The sequence below is a fragment of the Polypterus senegalus genome, chromosome 13, assembly GCF_016835505.1.
Source record: "Polypterus senegalus isolate Bchr_013 chromosome 13, ASM1683550v1, whole genome shotgun sequence".
NCBI lineage: Eukaryota > Metazoa > Chordata > Cladistia > Polypteriformes > Polypteridae > Polypterus > Polypterus senegalus.
The window spans coordinates 152,881,967-152,899,673 of record NC_053166.1 but is presented as its reverse complement, the minus strand read 5'-3'; the positions used below and the strand labels follow the sequence as shown (position 1 = coordinate 152,899,673).

At 37.8% G+C, this 17,707-nt stretch overlaps 1 protein-coding gene across 4 annotated transcripts; it reads left to right on the top strand.

Annotated features, from left to right (window-relative positions):
- The first annotated feature begins 36 nt into the window (after positions 1-36).
- Positions 37-11,540, top strand: zgc:112496 (uncharacterized protein LOC541336 homolog). 4 transcript variants are annotated; one of them, XM_039775133.1, is made up of 7 exons: positions 37-124; positions 1,655-1,817; positions 2,248-2,402; positions 6,189-6,282; positions 6,638-6,797; positions 6,967-7,119; positions 10,947-11,540. In XM_039775133.1, exons 3-7 carry the CDS (start codon positions 2,263-2,265, stop codon positions 11,105-11,107), a joined length of 708 nt encoding a protein of 235 aa, XP_039631067.1. In that variant the 5' UTR covers positions 37-124; positions 1,655-1,817; positions 2,248-2,262; the 3' UTR covers positions 11,108-11,540. The 4 variants fall into 4 exon arrangements, with proteins under 4 accessions (XP_039631067.1, XP_039631066.1, XP_039631064.1 ...); XM_039775132.1 differs by lacking the exon at positions 1,655-1,817 and having other exon boundaries at positions 43-124; positions 6,970-7,119; XM_039775130.1 differs by lacking the exon at positions 1,655-1,817 and having other exon boundaries at positions 43-124.
- The last annotated feature ends 6,167 nt before the right edge of the window (positions 11,541-17,707 follow it).

Below are 17,707 nucleotides of genomic sequence, written 5' to 3'. Positions count from 1 at the left end.
GGATGTGCAGGAGTCACCAGCTTTGGGCGGGATTGAGCTACGGCAACGAGTAGCGCATGCGTGGAAATAGCAACTCAGTTGACAGTCGTGGCGCGCGCTATTCAGTGACGCTCAGTGTCCGATGGTGAGTGGAGTGTAGTTTGACTGCTAGTTCATTAAAATCGTGAAACGTGAAGACACTTTAGGGGCAGGTTGAAAAGAGATAAGTGAGTGGGACCTTGAGAAGTTGCCTATGCTCTTTCAATGTTAGCAGGTCTGCGCAGGGTATAGTTAAATATTGTAATGTTTGTAATTAAATGGTCTCGCAAAATGTGGGATGAGCCAAGGACGTGTTTAATGAGCGCCATCGTGAGATTATCACTGGCGTGCACTTATCACCAATACAGAGTGTTCTTTTGCTTCGTTACTCCTCACTTGTGGATAGTATTTAAGATATATCATGGATGTCTGAGTACATATTTAATTTGAATGGTCTGTTTATTTAGGTCTCAATGTTTTTAGTTTAATACAAATACGCATTTAGAAGCTGTGTTCGTGTTATGCTCTCATAAAATAAAATGCTAATTTGTTTTAATGTTAATTGGCTACGTTTCTCGTAAACAATATTCTGTAAACTATGTATATGATCGATTTAATTTGATATCCGTATTACCTGCAGTAGGTGTGTGTGTGTGTGTGTGTGTGTGTTTATAATGCATTAAGTGCTACATGTTTGATAGCTTCCATACATTCGAGATAAACTACAGTTACCTCTGACTCCGAGAAGCATTAAGTGTGCTTGGGATAATGCAGGAAATAAGTACATTGCGAAAACGTCACAGAAAAATAAAAAATGAAACTCTGTAAAGTTTATTGAAATGTAGCTGCATTGTTGTTTCTGAACGCTTTTCCCCTTATTTGCAGAATTGTTCTTTTAAAGTATTATTTTTGCCTTCTGTTTAACTAATTTCAGTATTCTTTTTCTGAATTCCTGTTTATTGGAAGGGCTAGAGCATGTTAAAAAAATCCATAATAATAAAAGGATAAGTGACAGCTTCTTTCTGTGTATCCAACCGGTTGCGGTGTCTCTGTCATTACAAAAGCTGGAGGGAGCATCACTGACATTTTAAGTAATAACATGCATTGCATTTGTCATTTCTACAGATGGTTCATCACAAACATTAACACTGCTTTTATGAATCCCGTGCACATAACAGACATATACATTGCATGATGAATGGAAAATGTTAATGCTGAAATTTATCATGATTGCTTAGACAGAGGTAGCACAGTCAGTAATTTAATATTTACAAATGTATTTGGGCATTCAGATTAAAAATATGCTATTTTATCTATGAATGTCGTTAAATTCTACTATACAGTATAATAAAATATTACTGTCTGTGTGTCTGTCTCCAGTCCTTTTGAGCAATATGACTAGTCAATTTGTGGAGAAGTGACAGAGATGATGGCAGGATACTTTTGGTGTTGAAAGTCCTGATTGTGAGAATTTTTTTTATTTCTATAAAAAGGGAGTTGAAATGGATCATTTCAATGCCAAAAAGAACAAATAGCTTACCAAATAGTATTGGGCCGCTAAATACCAACGAGGTGCAACCAAAGTTGCTTTAAGTAATGGGAAGTATTTGCACAAACACAAATGTTTTTTTCACAGCAAGTAATGGGCCAGTCTACCATTGGCGGTAGTCACAAAGCAGACCGGGGATGAGCAAGGCACCTCAAAGTGACAGAGTCTGAGAAGTGGGCTTTATGGGAACACAATCATGAGAGGTTTAGACACACAAGAATAATTGGGAAAGGTGTAGGATAAACAGAAGGTACACAGCGAGATCAAATATTTTTAAAATTATTCTGTTACCTGTTGCATGGCTGCACTCGGGTCTCAATCTGGGTGGTTTGTCGTGTGGTGGGTGCGGCAATGTGCTGTAATCAGTTCATGCTCCCAACTTCCTCCTCCTCCTATTACCTGTCTTTGACACTTAAGTGGTGCTGGTTTGGTATGAAGTACCATGTATCTCATCTTTTTCCCTTGGGACAAAAAAAGGATCATCTACCTACCTGTTTACATGCATGATAAGTGTTTCACATGACTTTGCAGGTGTTTTTTCTCTGCACATCTGTTAATACCTACAGTGTAAAATGTGAAGTGTCTACATTTTGCTTGATGTATTTGTGAAGAGGTGCAATTTTGAATTATTCTAAGGTAAAGAATTATTTTAATCCTCTAACCTTTATTAATTTCCTTAGGTCAGTCTAGTTAATATGGCTTCCAAAGCAGGCCTGTACACCTGTGATGACCCTGTGGTCTGGAGAACTGTCCATGAAAAGTACTGGGATGTTGTCTTGCACCTGTCTAAAACAAAAGGAAAGCAGCCTGGAAAACTGTTATCTCTTGACAAATGGTGAGATTTATAGAATAAACTGTGAAGATGAGTAACAATGCAGGAATTTCACCCAGTTTACGCAACCTAAGCAGGTTTTGATGTCCGCTGAGCTTGTGGTTCAATTAGAAGGCTTCATTCTGCTTTATCCAAGTCTCTCTTTACTGAACCTTGAATCCAGTTTTAGGTTTGCAGGGACACACAGCTCACACCAGAAACATTAATCACAAGGCAGGGGCCATGCCAAAATCAAGGTGCTATTGCATTACTCTTTCAATCGCATAGTTACACCTATTCACACTAGATAGCTGAAGTAGCTTCTACAGGGCTAATTCAGGACCAAATGTGATATCTCCAGAAATAAAAAAAAAGCAAAAATGAGTGACACAAAAAACATAAACCTAAAACCCAAGTGTACAAGGTTGTGAAAACACACAAAAGAAGTTTACCTCGAAGATCAAATTATGTCCATATGCAATTTAACATCTTTGGCACTTATCACCTCCCGTAAATGCCAATAGGGACTCTGCTCTGTTGGGCCCTTGAGCAAGGCCCTTAACCTGCAATTGCTGAGCGCTTTGAGTAGTGAGAAAAGCGCTAAATAAATGCAAAGAATTATTATTATTATCTGTCCTGTTTATTTAATGGAGGCATTTATCCTTATTAACTTCCAAGTCTGCTTGATACCACTGTTGTCGTATTTTAGTCTCACACGATATATGAGTTATGGGAATTAAGCTTGTAACATTGTGCATCCCACTCAATTCCCTTTGCCATTAGGCTATAGTTTGTGATACTTTACATTTAAGACTAACTGTGTTGGCTCCCTGTCTAATACGTGGTTATCTTTCACAATATTATCATAACATTACTGTCAGAATTAACACACTAAATACCTGTTTATGCTGCTTAAACCATCAAAACCCATAATACATCTATGGTCATCTGGCTGTTCAGAAGAGATAGTTATCTCTTTGTGAAGGTATATTTAGAGTACTTACGCACTGTCAACATCCTTTGACCCAGTTTCTTTTTTGAGATATACATGCAGATTTCTTTTTTTTATTTCTTTTCTGCACAGAAAATCTTAAAATCTGATCCTTGAATCAGCAGTACAGTAGATGTAGATTCCATTATGATCTTTTTAATTAAAAACGTGATCCCTGAACACTTTTGGATTGAATTTTGTAAAAATGATTTTTTTAGGATATTTTTCTTCTGTGCACCTTCCTGTGATATTGTTGAATACTGAAATCCACTTGTGTCCAAAACAGGTAGATGAAAAATGATTGGTAACACAAGTCCTTTAGCAATGATTGGTTACCTACAGTGGCATATATAGGACCATTTCCTTTTCCAGATGTACTTTTTCCTGGATGTATTCTATGTAATCCTGATCTGGCACCTTATTTAGTTACACATTATTTATGTGCAAATCACACACACATATATATATCTATAATTGTTCAGTTAGCTCTTCCAAGTTGAGTTTTTTCTTCCATCCTTTTTCTTTTCTATAAACTAGATTTGTATTGGACTAAGATATTTTTGTAACACTGGTGAGAATGATTCTTGCTTTACAAAATATATGCAATATTTTTTCTAGTGTGGTTTACCCTGAAGACAAGCTCTGACCTTTGGAAGGAGGAAGTCACAGATTGAGATCACACAGCTAGCTTGCTGTGTGAATTTCATTTGTATTTGTTACTTAAGTGGGAATGTGTGAAAATGTATCCAAAAAGTAGTGTTTTTGTGAAGAGCTGTGAGATGGTATTTATCAAAAAGAACTTCATAATGTTATCAAGTTTAATTAAGTCATTGCCTGAAGACAAGACTGTGCAAAATCCTTGAATGTCTTAAAAATTGAACAGTTTATTTCTAATTTTTTTCTACTTTTCAAATACAGATGCATATTATTCACTACATATGATGAGTGCATAGTGATTTTTAGAGCTGCTATTTTTCTGTATGCCAGTCCTGAAACTGCCACCCTGACAACAGTTTAGATGCAGAGAAATGTAAATGCCGTCTGCAAACTTTTTTGTGAGTAGTAGAAATTCACCAAATGCCTATAGTAATGAACAGCTTTAAAAACATTTACAGATACTATTCTGCTTTTGTATATCAAAACATAGTTAGACGTCCATTTTTTGAACACAACATAAATATAAAGATACCAACAAATAATGAAGTTAAACATGTAAAATATGAAGAAAATTTACTTTTATATTACTAGTAAGTGGAAGACTATATATTGTTGCCTTTGACTTCAAGTGTTTTACAAGGAAGAGAAGAGGAGGGCTCACCTTGTTCTTCTCATGTGTTGGTTAGGCAGTTTTGGCTGTGTTACATTGTTTTGAGTACATATTAAATTGGAAGAAAAACAGAAGTGAATGCAAATGATACTCCTATTTTGATCATAGTTTTCAGTTCAAAATTATTATTTTCTCTGTAAGTTTTTGGTTATCCAGTTGGATATTTGTTCTTTTTTTATATATTTTTATTGCAAATTTAGTGTTATCCTTGCTTCCCTCAGCTTTCAAATGATTGACTTTATAATTATTATTGCTTGGGTGACTGGCATATGGGTCTATGTGTCTGCTCAAATGATATGTTCTCCATTCACTCTGTTAAATTAGTTTCAGTCTGTCTTAAACAAAGGTAAGGATAACATGGATGATATTTCTAACTTCAATTTTAACCCCAAGTTAAAATATTTTTGCATGTGAAACTTTAGGGTTGGACATCTGTTGTACATACCTGTATCATAAAGCTTTAATGTTATCTCTATTTCCCTTTGATGTTGGTCATCAGATATTTGTGGCATATGTGAAAATGTGTAGGTACTACGGTAAGTTGCTGCTGTATAAAGGAATTATGTTTGGTTTATATTAAAGTTACTTCCTCCACATCAGTCTTCTATATTTATGTTAAAGACATGTTCTAGTTATTTTTTACATTGATTCTTAAGTATTACTAGGAGAAATAAACAGTTTGAAGCTTATGCTCGGCAAGCAGTTTTTTTGTCAAACTGATACAGAACTAGATTTGCTATATTTTTACCAGAATTCCAAATAAGACTTTTAATGTGCTAGCAACCATTGGACCATTTATTCTTTTTTTTTGTAATTTGCTTTTCCATTTTTGGGTTGTAAAAAGCCAGGTCTTCACAGCATTTTGTAAAAACCTGAAGTGAAACTTGAATAGGAGGTCATTCTACTGAGGGCATATTGACTGATACTATACTTAATCAGTTGCTAAGTAATCTAATACATGTCTTTGGAATGTGGGAGGAAATTGGGGTACTCAGAACAAATCCTCATAGACATAAGGGGAACATGCAAATGAGCACACTAATAACAGCTGACCTAAAACCATAATACTAGACTAATAATGATGAAACTCCAAATATCCATCAATCCATTATCCAACCCGCTATATCCTAACGATAGGGTCATGGGGGTCTGCTGGAGCCAATCCCAGCCAACAGAGGCAAGAAACAAACCCCAGGCAGGGCGCCAGCCCACCGCAGGATGCAAACACACACCAAGCACACGCTTGGGACAATTTAGAATTGCGAATACACCTAAACTGCATGTCTATGGACAGTGGAAGGAAACTGGAGTACCCGGAGGAAACTACGCAGACACGGGGAGAACATGCAAACTCCACAGAGGGACGACCTGGGAAGTGAACCCAGGCCTCCTTACTGCAAGGCAGCAGCAGGACCACTGCGCCACCGTGCCGCCAACTCCAAATGTAACTCTTACTAAATTTTTGACAGGTTCTTTCCTTTCTTTTCTTCAGGTACCAAGAGGAGCTTCCAAGTGCAATTGCAGAGAGAAGTGTAAAGTTCCTTTGCCATGATGAGCTTGTGAAACTAATGGAATGGAAACTAACTGTGAGAACTTTTCCTTATTTACTGACTTTTTTCTTTTTTTGGTAAAAGGAAGAAAAGGACAGGCAGAGGCAGGTGATAAACAAACTCCAGCGGGCAAAATCAAATGATTCCTTCCTTTTCTCGTGTGTTTATATATGGTTTTATTTTTAAATGATTAATTTGACCTAATTTACTGTAGTTAAACCATGGATCTTCAAACAAAGGTGTTCATTGTCCTATAAGAATCCAATCTTTGCTGAAACTACAATAGTCTGTCAGTCAGAGGTCAATTTTTGAAATTTTGCAGATTAACTAATAACTCTTAGTTTAATTGCACTATAGTCTATATAAAACTTTTTTTTTTTTTTTTACCCAGAGAGGAAAATTCCGCCCAAGATTGCAGCAGTTGGTTACAACTAACTGTCCAGAACTTGTGATACAGTGCACCACAAAAGCATTTGACCTTCTGCCTGATGTACAGGCAGCTATTACTGTGCTATGCTCTCTGAAAGCACTGGGTCCTGCAACAGCTTCAGGTGATAATGATAAATCTGTTTTTTGCAGACTTTTTACATGATCTGACACTTTTTTTGACCAGTTGTGCATAGTGGTTGTAGTCAAAAGACATCCTCATTTTTGTTTTTTAGATGTTCAGTTAAAGTGTGTGGTATAATATAAGGCTATTTTCTAATTTTCTATCTCCAGCAGTTTTGGCAGCAGGGTCCCCTGATCAAGTTGCATTCATGGCTGATGAAGCCATGGAGTGCATTCCTGGACTGACACCAATCCAGTATACAGGGAAACATTATGCATTGTATCTCCAGAAAGTCACAGAGCTCACCCACAGACTCAATAAAGGTAACATTATAGAAAAGGGTTTCATATATTTGGGGGGATAATTACCTGCAATTTTATGCATATTAATTAATTTAGTTTTTAGTATGTCTAGTTAAAGGACTACACAGGAAATCTTTCATAGTAGGATTATTTTTTTTTCCTTTTTATTTCCTATTTTTTTTGCTTAACCTTTTCAAGGTGGCTGAAACACGCTTCCAAAATTGTCATTTAATAAAAATTAGTAATAAGCTGTAAAAATCCTAAAAAATGTCTATTACCTGTTTTTTTTTAATGATTATGTGTGATACGTTCCTGTTACTTTTGTGATAAGCCAGGCATAACTCTGAAAGCAAAATAACACTTTTTATGTGCGGATTTTGTCAGTGTTTACTTTTTCTGGTATACTTTGGCAAATGATGAAAGAAATCACAGCAGTTTTATTTATTTATTATTTGGACTTCTGCTTCTTGCCTTTGACTTTGTTCTGCATCTAATCAAGCCCAGATATACAGTACATCTTTACTTGGGTGAAGAAACTTTTTTGTTGTTATTATTAACCAGCCTGGTGTATATGGGATACTTCCTTTTAACTGAAAAGACTAAAGTTAGTGGTGCTTGCTTACATTAGATTTACACAAAAAACAGTTTGATAATTTTGATTTGGAATATATTTGCCATTACTACGAAAACATTAATGGGTCTGTATTTTGGTAACATGTACAGCATGCTGAACGCTCTAACTCATACAGTATCCACCTTGTTTATTTGAAACACAAATGAACATTTTTTCCCCTCAATTGCATTACTTCTTTTCATATAACTTGGCATTAGTCATTAACATATACAAAAAGGTTTATATGGTCATTATAGTCACAGTGAAGGTCTTACTTGCATGTGCTAATCATCATACAACAAGTTGCCACATTCCGGCGCCATGAGTAGTGAGTTTAACTACCTTACCGCAAACGTCCATCTTCCTTACCTGAAAAGTTATAGAACACATATGACATTCTTGTCATTAATAGACAATATAAGACGAGTTATTTTTAATTGTAATAAATGTGTTCCATACTGATAATATAGAAAATTTCTCAAATATTTTAGAATTGAAATGCACAGACTTCCTCCTGGATACATCTATACCCTCCTTATCAATTTTCATCTTTTTGCTGTATATTACATATTCCATTTTTATAGTTGCATATACAGTATACTGTACTGTATATGGGTAATCATAGACTGAATGTCCCTGGTTTAGTTGTTTTAAACCTAAAATTTAATTTTTGTTTGCTTTGTAAGTTTAATTTCATAATGGGCCTAATGCACGTTGTCATTTTTTCAGAAAATATTTGTAAAAAGTTAACTGGAAAAAAACTTTTATCTTTAAAGATTAAATGCAAGAATCTGAAGTTTTGAGGCTTCACTAAATAAATAGAAGAGCATTAATGAATCATTTTGTGCCAAGTTCTGTTTTTTATTTGTTAAATTAATGAAATAAGTAGTAAATGCAAGTTATTTGTGCAGATGTTTTTATACAGATTTTCAAATGCATCTAAGCCAAAAGTAAACGCATACTTTACTATCAGTCAAAGAGCACTTTTGTAATGATGGCAGGTAGCTAAGGAGCTGCACTCTGAATCACAAAGTTAAAAGTTGAGTTCCTGCTCCTGGAACACTGTATATTTCTGAACAAATCACTTAACCTATCTGGGAAAAAATATATGTAAACAGTTGTTGCATGTATCTGCAATTAGTAAGGTTTAAATTAAAGATTGTCTAACAAATTTTTAACAAGGGGGTTTTCACTGCCTACATTAACAGTGTATGCTTGCTTTGCACAGTTATGCTATGAATATTACTGAATTGTGCTTGTTTTTTTTAGCAGTGTTTAAGTTGTACATATATTAATAGATGGCAAACCCAATTATAAACTTTGTAGTGCAGTTCTCGTTACATCATGTGCATGCATTGTAGGAAAGGTGTAAAAGTATATTTAAGTATGACTTTGGAAATGCACTGTTTCCCTTTCAACCATGATAGTGCATTCTTTTATTTAACTGGCAATAAATCCCATCCATCCATTTTCTAAGCCTCCTTAATCCAAGTTTAGACCCAATTCCAGTGGCATCAAGAGTAATGTATTTATGGTATAAATAAGTTTAGCCAAATTTGAAACCTGCTCTATTACCCAGATTTTTGGTGCATTCTAATGAGAGTGTTCTGTTGCACAAATTTCACTTCATTTTTTATTTGTGTAGTTACATTTGGTTAGAGTACATGGGAGACTTAGCAATATATTATGTAAACATATCAGTGGAGAATACCATTCAAAGGAAAAATAAATCGACTACAGTCTACTAATCAAGAGAAGTGCCACTTAAAATGAATTTTAAAATCTATTTTTCTTTTTAGCTGGGTGTTTATGGTTTTCCTTCTTAATTCAAAAGTAAATTATAAAAAACCAGTAATGGCATTCTGCAGGATAACGTGCAGTGAATACCCTTGACCTGAGCATTCATGGTTTTCATACTCTTTCTCTGTATGTTTAGTATTCATTTGCTCAGAGGTTGATGCTCTTGCTGCTTCCTGAGCAGCTCTTCTTTTCTCCACCTTAGCGGCCCGCTACTTCTCTTCTTTCTTCGGCATCTTTCCGCATTAAAACTGATTAAATTAGTTTTTGTGTTGCAATTACTTAGTACGTTTTCTTTAATTTTTCATTTAAGCTGGCACTTAAATCTTCAATCTGCCTAAAGAATGATTAGCGAAGGTGGTAGGGAATGAGAACAGCGCCCATATGCATGCGCGCGCATGGCCGCCCTGCTGGCTGCCAAGAGTTGATTCTACAATAAAATAAAGATAAAAAGAGTAATAAAAATCACCACCCCAAAAGTGGATAGAAGACTGCACGTAGTATATGTGTACCAAATTTCAAGTCAGTAGGTGAAACGGTTTGTGAGCTACAGGTGATTTAAAATCCTGGACAGACAAATGAACAGCCACAGTAGCGTATTATATAAGATGTTTACAAGGTAATTTGTTTTCTAGGTCATCTTTTGTTAGAAAGGAAACTTTGTCAAGCTGTCATGTATTACATATTATATCACTGGGTCATAATCAGTAATTTTTTAGTGCAATTGTCGTTGCAATGGCATTTAGTACTTACAAAATAATATGTAATTTTACAAGGATGGATCTAAATATTATGCAGACTATTTACTTCTACAAAGTTAATTCTGGCTAATATATCTGTACAGTAAATTGAATATTCTTTTTTATAATTCCCCTAATTTCTCACAGGTTTTCTCTTGTGATGAGATCATTCTATTTTCTTTTCAGTTTGTTGTGTAATACAGGTCCTGTAGTGGTCTTTGTGGCCTTGCTGTTTAGTAATTGGACTGAGATCTTGACCACCTATTTCTGCATAAACCTGAGCAAAACAGTTAACTGACTGGGCTCCCACTGTATTAAATAAGTCATCCTCTAAAGCACCTTGAGGATAGAGATAGGAAGAGTAACTTTATATTTTGGGGATGATAAGGATGCTCGCAAAGTAAGTGTTGAGAAATAAGGGATAGATTAATAGGTACGTGAACAAGTTGAAGCCGATTTTTCTCTGGCTACTGTGATTTCCTCCCACATGCCTAAGACATGCAGGTTAGGTTGGCAACTCATAATTGACCTTCTGAAAGTATGTGAGGATGCCTGATTGAGTCTGAATTTTGATTAATGATCTTCTCATCAAGGTATAGTTCCTGTTTCACCATTATGTCACCCCATATTACAGCAAATGATTTTGTAAAGTTAAATAATGATTAAAATTGTGTTACAATTCTTATGTATTCTTTCAGCTGACAGCAAAAAGGAATGGACTCCACACATGGTAGAACTGTGCCTATGGGCTTGGACAGTGGCAGAGAAACTTAATTTACCTTTATTAGAAGGATTCACTGCAGGAGGGATTGATGAAAAATGCAAGACGCAGAAACCCAAAAGGCAAAAAACAGAATAAATCTGTCTAAAGACTTGTATACTAGAAGTACAATTGATACTATGGCTTGTATTCTATGTGATGATCCAACATATATATAAATAATGTACTACTTTTCCTGTCCTAATTATTTTTTTATCTTGATTAAAGTATCGTTATCCATTTGTCCTCACTTGGAAAAAAAGCTTGGTAAAGTTTTATACTTGGTCCATTGTTGCTTTTTGGGGTGTATCATTTGGGAACAATTTGTCTTAATTTTTTGGACCAAACCTTGACAAAATAGCCATTTGTAAAAGTTGGGTTAATTTCATTTTGCCATCCATTCTTCCAAGAAGTCTTTACATTTGGTCAGTTTTGTCTTTGTCCACTAACCTCTTGCTACAATATAGCCGAAGAGTCACTTTAGGTAAGGACTTGTTATATCTAACGAGTATTAAACTGAGACTTAAGCATGCTTTTTTTTTGTTCTTTATTTCATCTTATGCAATTTCTTGTATTAGGAATTTGTTAGTTTTTGCATACCCCTTGGGGTCAGAGCGCATTGTACAGCGCCCCTAGAGCAATTGCAGATTAAGGGCCTTGCTCAAGGACCCAGCAGAGTAGGATCTCTTTTGGCAGTGACAGGGATTCAAACCAGCACAGCTCCTTAGCCTCAGAGCCACCACTCCGTCTTATTCTTTTTCCTGGTTTTAAAGGAATACTCTACCCCCGAATTTTTTTTTTTAATAAGATGTTCAACAGCAAAAAATACCACAAACGTCCATGAATAAAACTCTGGTTACACGTGTTGCATAATGCACATGTCAAGTCATCTAGTCATATACACAGTCACACACATGCACACGCGAAACAGCTGAAGGGCCTAAACAATATTAATTCTACGCCAGGCCAGGGGGCGGCAGAGTGTACTGACTATCTCTCTGCCTGTTTCTGGCTCCGATGATGATGTCACTTCCAGGCATGAGGATGCCACTCCCAGTTCCTAACCGATGACGTTATTTCCCCTCTGGGCCTTTAAATCTTTCATCTTGCCTCAGTACAGGAAGTTCTGTTTTGGACTCTGTTGTCGGCACATTGTGCTACTATAAAAAATTACTTTTGCAGCCAAGAAAATAATTTACGGGTGGCTGCCCCAACTGTTTATGATGTCTCCGGCTCATTCTTGTGACAACACGTAATGGGAGTAATGCATGCATTTTTTGTTACAGTATTTTTAAATAAATATGGAGTGGTGGATGAACAGGAAACACATTCAAACAGGATTAAGCTTTTGAGTTAAAGAAAGAACTTTTGACTACTGAATGAGGGGGAGAGTCAATTACAAAGCATGATCCTATTTAAATAGGCTTTCTGTTTTGCATTGCTCTAATTTTTCAGAATTATTTAACTGAAATGATTATACAGCGCAAGTAATATGAAATTTATTCATGAACTTTTTGGTGGTGTTTGCTGTTGTCCAATGTTGGTCTCCATTGACTTCTAGCAGAAGCTTATTTCTTCATGAAAACGTGAGATTATATGTTTTTCTTGGCCACCACTATAAATAACATGGGTTAAGGACTGGTAACATTAAAAAATATATATTTTTGAGTTTAGTATTCCTTTAAGCCTACGGTTTTCAAATTCAGTCCTATGGACACACTAAGGCTACAGGTTTTTGTTCCAGACAGATTCATATTCTATGACAACAACTTGTAACACTGATGTCATTTAACTAGCTGGTATTTTTTTCCTCTCTTATTCTACATGCTTGATTTTTACATTTTATAAGACATTTAGAAATATTTCTGTTTTTGCTATAGATTTAAATGATTTTTAACTCTTTGATTTCATTATATTTTGTCCCTTCTCTGTGCAGTTTGCTAGTTTCAATTTATCTTAGTTATGACAATTAAAAGGTAGCAGAGCAGACACTCGGGCAAGCAACATTAAATCGTAAAAGGCTGCAACTACTTCAGCGTCAGATCCGCTAATTAGTAAATAATGGATTAGATAAACAATTGACTCACCTGAAAAAGTAGAATGAAAATCCAGAAGAAAATATATATATATTTTTTTTAATTATTCCCATATAACTGTTTTTATATATATATATATATATATATATATATATATATATATATATATATATATATATATATATATATATACACTGCTCACTGCTCAAAAACAAAAATTAAAGGAACACTTTAAAGAAACACATTAGATACATCAGATCTCAATATGAAGTTGGATATCTATACAAATAACGACAGGGCAATGTCTTAGGAACAAAAGGATGCCAAGTCTTTTAATGGAAATAAAAGTTTTCTGCCTACACTGGGCTCAATTGTGTAGACACCCTAAAATCAGAGTGAAATGAAGATGTGGCAGGCTAGTCCATTTTTTCAAAAACTTAATTTCTGCTACTCAAAATGCTTTTCAGTATCTTGTGTGGCCCCCACGAGCTTGTATGCATGCTTGACAACGTCGGGGCATGCTCCTAATGAGACGACGGATGGTGTCTTGTGGCATTTCCTCCCAGATCTGTATGAGGGCATCCCTGAGCTGTTGTACAGTCTGAGGAGCAACCATGGACCGAAACATAATGTCCCACAGATGTTCTATTGGGTTTAGGTCAGGGGATCGTGAAGGGCATTCAATTGTTTCAATTCCTTCATCCTCCAGGTACTGCCTGCATACTCTTGCCACATGAGGCGGGCATTGTCGTGCATTAGGAGGAAACCAGGACCTACTGCACCAGCGTAGGGTCTGACAATGGGTCCATGGATTTCATCCTGATACCTAATGGCAGTCAAGATGCCATTGACTAGCCTGTAGAGGTCTGTGAGTCGCTCCATGGATATGCCTCCAAGATCATCACTGACCCACCACCAAACCAGTCATGCTAAACGATGTTACAGGCAGCATAATATTCTCCATGGCTTCTCCTGACCCTTTCACGTCTTTCACATATACTCAGGGTGAACCTGCTCTCATCTGTGAAAAGCACAGGACGCCAGTGGTGGACCTGCCAATTCTGGTATTCTATGGCAAATGCCAATTGAGCTCCCGGTGCTGTGCAGTGAGCACAGGGCAGTAGACATTTGGGCCCTCAGGCAACCCTCATGAAGTCTGTTTCTGATTGTTTGGTCAGAGACATTCACACCAGTGGCCTGCTGGAGGTCATTTTGTAGGGCTCTGGCAGTGCTCATCCTGTTCCTCCTTGCCCAAAGGAGCAGATACTGGTCCTGCTGATGGGTTATGGACCTTCTATGGCCCTCTCCAGCTCTCCTAGAGTAACTGCTTGTCTCCTAGAATCTCCTCCATGCCCTTGAGACTGTGCAGGGAGACACAGCAAACCTTCTGGCAATGACACGTATTGATGTGCCATCCTGGAGAAGTTGGACTACCTGTGCAACCTCTGTAGGGTCCAGGTATCGCCTCATGCTACCAGTAGTGACACTGACTGTAGCCAAATGCAAAACTAGTGAAGAAACAGTCAGAAAAGATGAGGAGGGAAAAATGTCAGTGGCCTCCACCTGTTAAACCATTCCTGTTTTGGGGTCATCTCATTGTTGCCCCTCTAGTGCATCTGTTGTTAATTTCATTAACACCACAGCAGCTGAAACTGATTAACAACCCCTCTCTGCTACTTAACTGACCAGATTAATATCCCATAAGTTTCATTGACTTGATGCTATACTCTGATTAAAAAGTGTTCCTTTAATTCTTTTGAGCAGTATATATACACACTCACCTAAAGGATTATTAGGAACACCTGTTCAATTTCTCATTAATGCAATTATCTAATCAACCAATCACATGGCAGTTGCTTCAATGCATTTAGGGGTGTGGTCCTGGTCAAGACAATCTCCTGAACTCCAAACTGAATGTCAGAATGGGAAAGAAAGGTGATTTAAGCAATTTGGAGCGTGGCATGGTTGTTGGTGCCAGACGGGCCGGTCTGAGGATTTCACAATCTGCTCAGTTACTGGGATTTTCACGCACAACCATTTCTAGGGTTTACAAAGAATGGTGTGAAAAGGGAAAAACATCCAGTATGCGGCAGTCCTGTGGGCGAAAATGCCTTGTTGATGCTAGAGGTCAGAGGAGAATGGGCCGACTGATTCAAGATGATAGAAGAGCAACTTTGACTGAAATAACCACTCGTTATAACCGAGGTATACAGCAAAGCACGCACAACCTTGAGGCGGATGGGCTACAACAGCAGAAGACCCCACCGGGTACCACTCATCTCCACTACAAATAGGAAAAAGAGGCTACAATTTGCACAAGCTCACCAAAATTGGACAGTTGAAGACTGGAAAAATGTTGCCTGGTCTGATGAGTCTCGATTTCTGTTGAGACATTCAAATGGTCAGAATTTGGCGTAAACAGAATGAGAACATGGATCCATCATGCCTTGTTACCACTGTGCAGGCTGGTGGTGGTGGTGTAATGGTGTGGGGGATGTTTTCTTGGCACACTTTAGGCCCCTTAGTGCCAATCGGGCATCGTTTAAATGCCACGAGCTACCTGAGCATTGTTTCTGACCATGTTCATCCCTTCATGACCACCATGTACCCATCCTCTGATGGCTACTTCCAGCAGGATAATGCACCATGTCACAAAGCTCGAATCATTTCAAATTGGTTTCTTGAACATGACAATGAGTTCACTGTACTAAAATGGCCCCACAGCCACCAGATCTCAACCCAATAGAGCATCTTTGGGATGTGGTGGAACGGGAGCTTCGTGCCCTGGATGTGCATCCCACAAATCTCTATCAACTGCAAGAGGCTATCCTATCAATATGGGCCAACACTTCGAAAGAATGCTTTCAGCACCTTGTTGAATCAATGCCACGTAGAATTAAGGCAGTTCTGAAGGCGAAAGGGGGTCAAACACAGTATTAGTATGGTGGTCCTAATAATCCTTTAGGTGAGTGTGTGTATATATATATATATATATATATATATATATATATATATACTGCTCAAAAGAATTAAAGGAACACTTTTAATCAGAGTATAGCATAAAGTCAATGAAACTTATGGGATATTAATCTGGTCAGTTAAGTAGCAGTGGGGGTTGTTAATCAGTTTCCGCTGCTGTGGTGTTAATGAAATTAACAACAGATGCACTAGAGGGGCAACAATGAGATGACCCCAAAACAGGAATGGTTTAACAGGTGGAGGCCACTGACATTTTTCCCTCTTCATCTTTTCTGACTGTTTCTTCACTAGTTTTGCATTTGGCTACAGTCAGTGTCACTACTGGTAGCATGAGGCGATACCTGGACCCTACAGAGGTTGCACAGGTAGTCCAACTTCTCCAGGATGGCACATCAATACGTGTCATTGCCAGAAGGTTTGCTGTGTCTCCCTGCACAGTCTCAAGGGCATGGAGGAGATTCTAGGAGACAAGCAGTTACTCTAGGAGAGCTGGAGAGGGCCATAGAAGGTCCATAACCCATCAGCAGGACCAGTATCTGCTCCTTTGGGCAAGGAGGAACAGGATGAGCACTGCCAGAGCCCTACAAAATGACCTCCAGCAGGCCACTGGTGTTAATGTCTCTGACCAAACAACCAGAAAGACTTCATGAGGGTGACCCAAGGGCCCCATGTCCTCTAATGGGCTCTGAGCTCACTGCCCAGCAGCATGCAGCTCGATTGGCATTCACCATAGAATACCAGAATTGGCAGATGCACCACTGGTGCCCTGTGCTTTTTACAGATGAGAGAAGGTTCACCCTGACCACGTGACAGAAGTGAAAGGGTCTGGAGAAGCCATGGAGAACATTATGCTGCCTGTAACATCATTCAGCATGAGCAGTTTGGTGGTGGGTTAATGATTGTCTGGAGAGGCATATCCATGGAGGGTCACACAGACCGCTACAGGCTTGACAAAGGCACCTTGGCTGCCATTAGGTATCAGGATGAAATCCTTGGACCCATTGTCAGACCCTATGCTGGTACAGTGGCTCCTGGTGCACGACAATTCCTGGCCTCATGTGGTGAGAGTATGCAGGCAGTTCCTGGAGGATGAAGGAATTGATACCATTGACTGGCCACCACACTTTCCTGACCTAAATCCAATAGAACACCTCTGGGACATTATGTTTTGGTCCATCCAATGCCACCAGGTTGCACCTCAGACTGTCCAGGAGCTCCGTGATGCCCTGGTCCAGATCTGGGAGGAGATCCCCCACAACACCATCTGTCATCTCATTAGAAGCATGCACCGATGTTGTCAGGCATGTATACAAGAACACAGGGGCCATACAAAGTGCTGCGTACAATTTTGAGTTGCTGCAATTAAATTTTGGCAAAATGGACTAGCCTGCCACATAATCTTTTCACTCTGATTTTTGGGGCGTCTTTGAATTCAGGGCTCTGTAGGTTGATCATTTTCATTTCCATCAAACGATGTGGCATCCTTTCGTTCCTAACACATTACCCAGTCTATATCAGTATAGATATCCAGGAGGATTTCTTTTTCCCATTGAGATCTGATGTGTTTTCAAAGTGTTCCTTTAATTTTTTTGAACAGTTTATATACCAAACTTGGTTTTCTAATTTCTATGTTGTTCCCAAACACAGAATCTGGGAAATAACAGTTTACTTAATTAGCCAAGGG

Coding starts and splice junctions, on each gene's coding strand:
- zgc:112496 (XM_039775130.1), top strand. Junction 6,283..6,637: donor TAATGGAATGGAAACTAACT/GTGAGAACTTTT, acceptor TTTTTTACCCAG/AGAGGAAAATTCCGCCCAAG. Junction 7,120..10,946: donor CACCCACAGACTCAATAAAG/GTAACATTATAG, acceptor GTATTCTTTCAG/CTGACAGCAAAAAGGAATGG.